The following is a 7,578-nucleotide window of genomic DNA, read 5'->3' as shown; positions in this document are numbered from 1 at the left end:
AAGGATGAAATTAATTCCCTCCCAGAAGAAAAGGACACGTCTATACCCACAACTCACCAGGGCCCAGATGCTCACGAGGGAGGCACCACTGAGGTGGGAGATGTGCCCCTTGAACCAACCCCATGGGGGTCCTGGGGTTGCAAAGGCCGTCCTTCAGGTGTATTCACTGCTGCAGTGGCACCATCTATCCTACTGCTCACCCTGTGATTGTACAGAAAACGGACCCAAAATTGTCCTTGAGAGACTGGACATGACTCTTGCCAACTGGGTTTGGCTGGGAGCCCAGATAAGAATGAATAACAACCCAAGGCAGAGCGCCACAGTCGCAGGCTGGGCCAGACCCAAGGCCTCTGAGGCCATCGGTGCTACCTGGGAAGTGATGTCAGGCCATAGGCTGGGGGCGGGGATTGAAATGACTCCCACTTCCCAGTATTTTCTTTCCCCAAGAAAAGGAAGAAGAGTGATACTGGTACCTTTTTGCCTATATTCCTGGTTAGTGTGATTTTTGAACTACAGATAATCTCCATGCCATGGCTCTTTCATTATTAAAAATCATGGCCACATTCAGGACCTGGGACTTGGAAGAAATGCTAATCCAAGGACATTTAATCTGACCTAGGATAGTGTATTAGTTATCTATTGCTGCATAACAAATTACCATAAACTTTAGCAGCTTAAAACAATACATATTAGTATCTCACAGTTTCTCTGGGTCAGGAGCCCAGGCAGGGCCTAGCTGGGTCCTCTGCTCAGCGATGCTCACAGATGGCCATCAAGGTGTTGGCTGGGCTGCTGCCGTCTCAAGGTTCTAAGAGCGTGTAGTTGCTGGCAGGATTCAGTTCCTCACGGGCTGTTGGGCTGCGGGCCTCAGTTCCTCGCTGGCTGTTGACACAAAGGGGCCCTCAGTCCCTTGCCATGTGGGCCTCCCCACCATGGCGGCTTGCTTCATCGAAGTACACAAGCCAAGAAGGCAGTGGAGAGTCAGCTAGCAAGAAGTAGATCCAAATCCTTTGTAAATTAATCACAGAAGAGAGAGCCCATCACCTTTACCATATTCTATTGGTTAGAAGCAAGTCTCTAGACCACTCCCACTCAAGGGGAGGGGATTATACCACAAGGGTGTGCATACCAGGAGGGGGTCATGGGGGGGCCACCTAAGAAGCCTGCCTCCTGCAGATAAAAACAAGAATTCACCAGGGTAATCCACAATCGACTACAGTGGGTTTTTCATTTTTAATTTCAGTGCCTAATGAAAGCCTTAGAATAAAGATAATGTTAATAGAAAATATAGAAGTAAAACATTCCTCATTTATATGCAGGACTACCTATTGCTCCCAGTGGCTTTGGAGATAACAAACCAAACCAAAACAAAACAAAACAAAATCCCTGGAGTTAGGAACCAAGTCAGTGCTCTTAAGAAGTGAGGTGCAAAATCATGGCTGATTAGCAAAAATCAGTTCTCACATGTATTTATCCTTTCTCCCTCCCAAGACCCCACTAAAATGAGAGTGAATGAATGTCAAAGATTTCCCATTTGGCCCTTGCCATTTGGCCCAAGTTCAGAGGTAGCATCTGTGAGGTGGACAAGGGAATTCGACACATTTCTGGAAGGAGGAATGCAGGAGCACCGGCCGGGCAGCAGGAGCCCCAGCTTCAAATTCATGTGGAAGGAGCCTAGCCAAAAGGGTTCTGAGCGGGGAAAGGCTCAGGCCTAAGATCGGAGTTAGTGCCATGGGGGTAAACACGACAGCTTAGTCGAAAGTCAATATAATGAAACAGCCAAGCCCGCTTTGGGACCTCTCTGCACAGCTGCAAGCTGCCCACAGGCAGACCTATAGAAAGGAAAGGAAGCTAACTGAGAGAGCAGATGAAGCATCTCCTCTCCCTCTCTGGCCTCGCTAAAACACCAGTGAAGAAAGCTTTATGAAAGTCTTAATCCACAAAGGCAAAGAGAACATAAGAGGATTCAGCAGTGGACAAGGTTGTTTAACAAAGTGTTCAAAGGTGGAGTGTAAGCAACCAAGGAGAAGTCTTAACCTAAGACACTGCAGAGGGAGACGCAGACAGAAGATGAGCGAGTCCTCCCGGAGACTCAGTACTTAAGGGCAACAGGAAGGCAGGAGGGGAGCAGAAACTGGGGTAGGTAAAAGTTTCTACACAGAAGGGTGGGATACCAAGGTCCCCAAGAAGCCCCATACAGCTTGGCTACCTCCCCTCTGCCAGCTGCAGGAGACCAGGGGGCAAGTGGAGCCCCAGGCTCAGGGACCCGAATCAGAGCAGAGGGCCAGGGGGCGAGAAAAGGTCAGGTCAGTGGCCAGGACTCTGAGAGCCCCGGCTCCTTCCTGCTCCTTGTTCCCAGGAAGCCTACAGGCAGGTTACCTGGCTCAGGTATAGTCTCCCACTCAGGTGGGGACTCATCTCTGGAGAAACTGATCACCCCAGAGAAAAGACCCCTGAACAGTGATATTTAGGGCCCCATGAAAAAGCCCACTTGCCACCTAATACCCTTACAGCAGAGACCAGCAGGCAAGAGACCACTCATGAATGTCTTTCTCTGAAATATGGAGCCAAAACTTTTGAGTAAGGAGTTATTCTTTTCCTCCTTCTCCATCTGCGCTCGCTTTTTCCTGTCTAATGGTTTTGCAGCTGCCACATCCTGTCCTGCTGGATGGATATTCCAGAGTCTGGTCTTTGAATGGCAGTTTGGGGCCCTGGCCTAGGGGGACATAGGAATGTCACAGATCCAGGCCAGAACCAGTGTGATGGTTTGGCTTAATGAGTTTGCCTCCTTGGGCCTCCATCTTTCTCAAAGCCACAGCCAGGTACGCAACTGGTGCCCATCTCCCCTCCCTTCTGGAGCATATTTAGACCCCTTACCCCACGGCAGCTGAACTCTCAGCCACCACTGCCAGGCTCTAGGTGCAGCCGACCCACAGTTCGATCTTGCCCAATGTTCTGCATTTTTGTTTTATTTATAACCCATGGACTTATTTATCTTGTTTTTGAACCAGCCTTTTTTTCTGTCTTTTTATATTTTGTGTTCCCTTTTTATATTATACGTTTGGAGCCAAGAAGCTGATCAAGTCATGAGTTCATGGTACCATCTTGATGGAACCCCACATTTTGGTTTCTAGTACTATTTTACACCAAAAAGAACCAGGGCTCCTAGTGAGGTGGTTGATTCTGTGTTTGGGCAAGCGAACTAGTGTTGGGACTAGATGTCATGGAGACCATCAAGTATATCTGGAGAGGGGACAAGAGAGTCGAGTTGAAGAGGCCAAAACTGTGACAAGCATCAAAAAGAAAACAATGATCATTGTCACTGGGACCAACTGAGTTGGAGTGAGGCCCTGAGTCCATGATGACGTTCAGAAGGTACAAAAAACAGAAAGTGTGCCAAAGACAAGTCACGTGCTCCGATCTGAGTCAGCTGATTGGTGCCTGACTCGTGCAGCATGGACCACAGAAAAGTGACCTTGTGACTGTGAAACTTAAACCAACCTCAGAATCAGAGGGACGTGGAGAAAAGGGTATTGAAAACTAGACTCATGGGAGAGAGTGTAGGGAAATGAGCAGAGGTAATAACTTTGGGCACTGACTCAATTTTCTTCCCCAAGATGAGGCTGGGGCCTTGTTGTTGCCAAGTTTAGCTGAAGATCAAGAGCCTGCTATTTGTAATCATTCCTCTGAAAGGAAGCACATAGATCTTTAGTGTAAGTTTTTCTAGAAGGATGATGTGAGCCCCAATATAGAAGGGCAATGGGGTAGCAACAGCTGAGCTTTCCAGATCCAGTGAGGTCCCACCTTATATAAAGTCTTGAGCCCCACTGGGGACCTTGGGTGACAAAGGGAGTCATATTTGCTCTTCAGTTCCAAAATAATTTGTAGCTTTGGCTAATTTTATCAGGAACTTACTACAGCGTGTAGAGGTAGGGAGGCTTCCTGCTTGTCTAATTTAACTTGAAACACTTAAGAGTAAGAAAAAAAAATGAGGATACAGTAAAAACAAGGATCAGTAATTAGAATCCCTAGGGTGAAAGAGCTGTATGAGGGAGAAATAGTTGTACTACATTATACCATTTAGTTCTGGAGTAAACAGCATTTATATCATCATAGTGATATAAACATTTTTCTTGCTTTTCAGTTTTTTGAATAAACCTTTAGAAAAGTACAGACTTCATTATGGTTACAGAATAGAACATAAATGGGTTTTTTTAAAAAAAACACTACGATCATGTAAAAGCAAAAGGGCAGATGCCCAGAGTTAGGAGATGGAAAAGTGAAAAAAGAGCTGGAAGAACAGACAGGGGAGCTCATAGATCCAGTTCGCAGAGTGGGGAGGCAAGGGGTCCTCTCCATTGCTAAGGCTGGTAAAACAAGAACCTTTTTGAAGGGCAATTGAGTAGAATCTGTTGGGATTTTGAAGTCTATCTGGAGGGATCCAAAAGAAACCAGCAACAACAGTCGCCTCTAGAAGGTGATCAGAATGCCTGAGGAACAAAAGAGTGGGGCTTTTACTGTGGACCCTTCCTATCTTGGACTTCTAAACCTTTTTTACAACTTTGAAATAAAAATAAAGGTGCACAGTCAACCGTCCAACTCCAGGACTGCCCCCTCCCAGAAGAGCAGCATCGGTGCACAAGACCTGACCAAGAGCCTCCACCAGCAAACTGTTGGACACAAGTGCAATGCCCGTTAGGACAAAGATGGTTGTGTTACAGGACAACCATGACATGGGATATCACACACTAAAGAATTCACTGGACCTATGTTGACGAACATGGAAAGGTGTCCCTAATAATATCTCATTTAATGAGATGAGTTGCTCAATATGTGTAAGATCTCATCTTTAGTACATTTTAAAAGTATATGTACATATGATTTATACACACAAAAATACTCTGGAAGGACAGCAAACTGAAAAGCAGCTACTTCTGGGGATAAGAGCAGGGAGAACAATTTCAACTAGAGATGTCTTATTGGAATTTATTATGAGATGTCTGCATAATGTGTGGACTTTTGTCGATAGTTTCCTCAAAGTATAGCTTTGGTGCTAGGGATAGTGAGTTCAGCTGATGAACTCCAGGGAGGAGATGCTCTGCCACCTCTGCCTCCCTCGGGAAGAAGCCCGGTGAGAGCAAGGCCTGATCCAGGACAAAGTCATTTCCATGTCAAAAGCATCAAGACTGCACTGATGGGTCCTATCTGGACCTTCAAGTGTTCAAAAAAGTGGGCGGCAAGCCCTTGTCTGACCATGATGAGCTCAAGATCAGGGAGTCCCTCTATGATCACGGAACTCAAGAAACCCCAGGAAATGTTTCTCGAATGAATGATTGCCCAGAACACTGTCCCCAGGAGCCGGTGCCTGAAGCCGGTCCGACCTGCAGGCTCAGCTGTTGGTGCTCTGGCTCCACGGCAACTGCTCAGAGAAACCCAGGCCAAAAGGGTGCTGTGAGGCAACTGACCGAGGGCTGAAGCCTGTGACCCCCGGACGAGGACTCAGCCACCCACCAGAAGTGTGGCTGTCTTGGTTAATGACGCACACAATTCTCAAAACCAGCAAGGTCATGGAATGTCCGCCCCTGTCTGGACCTGGAGGGTCTGTGGGGCCTAGAAGCCTTTTGTCTGGAGGACAATAATTTTGGACACATCCACGCCAACACCACCCAGAGCTGCTGATTGTTTATTGCACAAGAAACTGGCAATACCGAGGCAAGGGGGTGGGCATTACAAAACAATCTGGTGACCAACTCAGAGCTACCAAAGGGCATTCCGTACAGACACCTCAGTTATATACACGTATGTACACACCCACACCCACATGACAACACTGCACACGCAAGAGCCTGAGGCTCCCAAAACCCGCAAGGCAGCTTGCACCCCAACCCCCAACATGGTGAGACACCGCAGGGAAGTACTGCCAACGATTCGAGGGAAGAAGAAAGGTTGGGCTGCAGTGAGCTGAGCCACTCGAATCAGCACACGCAACAGAGCCAACATGGGCCAGGGGGAAGGACGAAGACCTGGGAGCACGAGACTGTCTTCAGAAGACCCCACAGCCGGTCTGAGGGCCTGCACGGGGGCCCAGCGACAATCACCACTCCAGCATCCCAGAGGAGAGTATTCGCCTGGAAGATCTCAACACACAGCGGGATGCCCACGGCAGAGGCTGGCAGGAGCTCCAGCAATCAAGTCAGACTGTGGGCAGCAGCTCAGGGCCCTTCTGCTGGCTTCCAAGAGCATCGTTTCCTCTGTGCAGGTAAAGCTGCACTTCTAGGCAGAGTGAACACACTCTACAGTAGCTGGGGTGCACTTCATTCTCAACCCGGACGCATGTGCCGCCTGGAGGTCCGGGGGCTTGGCAGGTCAGCCCCACGTGCCCCGTCACCCCATCTAGCAAAGGGAGTTGTCTACTGGAGGCGGAGAGGTTGGGGTGCCACTCAGGACAACAACCCCCTTCCCTCTCTGTCAAGGGTCGGGGACAAGGCTGCTGGGAAGCTGAGCTGCCGGGTCAGGCCTGCCTGAGCTCATAGAACTGCTAAGCAGGTTCCTAAGGGGAGCAGCTGTTTGGGAAATTCTTGGACCAACAGTGCTGGGTCCCTCAGGGTCCCAGCCATGCCTGGCGCACCAGCTCCTTGACAGGAAGTGGTGACAGCAGCATACCAACAACAGAACGCAAAGCAGCCCTACACACAAAATGTTTCAAGTGTATGTAAAAGGGAAAAGAAAGTCTGAGGGGGTTTGCCGTTTCCATCCGCAACACCCAAGCAGCTGGTACAACCCTTTATCTGCTGGAAAGAACCAACTGGCCAGCAATGAGTGGAGGGGGGGGGCCGTGCTGCTTAGCCTCTGTAGCTGGAGATGGCTAGCGAGGGACGAGAGGTGACCTAGATCTGGAGCTCCGCTCCCTCAGACCGTCATTTATACAGATCACTGGAAAAGTTCTATACAAAACAGAACCTCTTTTACTGGCAAAGACCGTGGGCTTTGTCAGCCCAGAACACCTACCCCGAGTGGTCGGTCTCCTTCTCACCTAACCAGCCCATGAGGCCTAGGGCTTCGGCATGGCATGCCCCACCTTGCACACTCACACGCACCTAGGATTGGTCTCGGGGGAGAAGGAGGGTGAGCTCTACAGAGAGGGTCAGCCCTCCAGAATTTGCAGTGGTTGATGGGGCCAAGAGTGACATGGGGGCTTTATTCCAGACTGCCACCAGTGGTTAGGAGGGTGGGGTGGGCAGGGCCTCTTGAGGTCAGGCTCTGCTGCCACCAGCCTGATGACAGTGTGGTCCTACGCAGGGCCACCATCTGCAGGGGCCTCCCGGGCTGTGCGGCCAGCAGCTTCTCGGGCAGGCAGGACTCAAGACTACATATGTGCTGGGGGTGTGGGAAGGGGCAGCCTGAGTTACTCCTGTCCAAAGCCCTCGGTCTCCTCAACGGCATACAGCAGCTTCTCCTTCAGCTGTTCGTAGCTCTTGTATGGTGGCAGATCCAGCCGGTTGAAACTGTTGAGAAAGGAGAGCAGGGCAGTCAGCACAGGGAGGTCAGAGCTCTAACAGCCACAGGGTGGGGTCAAAA

The 7,578-nt window shown here is 49.6% G+C and overlaps 1 protein-coding gene across 1 annotated transcript in view; it reads right to left on the bottom strand.

Annotated features, from left to right (window-relative positions):
* Positions 1–5,670: 5,670 nt before the first annotated feature.
* The window catches only part of WWP2 (WW domain containing E3 ubiquitin protein ligase 2), a 148,304-nt gene continuing 146,396 nt past the window's right edge, over positions 5,671–7,578 (bottom strand). Inside the window, exon 24 of the mRNA XM_082436155.1 lies at positions 5,671–7,505. Coding sequence (XP_082292281.1) covers positions 7,406–7,505 — 100 coding nt within the window. The 3' untranslated portion in view covers positions 5,671–7,405. The remainder of the gene's footprint in view (positions 7,506–7,578) is intronic.

This window comes from Balaenoptera physalus (genome assembly GCF_965194825.1).
Source record: "Balaenoptera physalus genome assembly, chromosome: 19".
NCBI lineage: Eukaryota > Metazoa > Chordata > Mammalia > Artiodactyla > Balaenopteridae > Balaenoptera > Balaenoptera physalus.
This window is presented reverse-complemented; position numbering and strand designations above follow the sequence as displayed.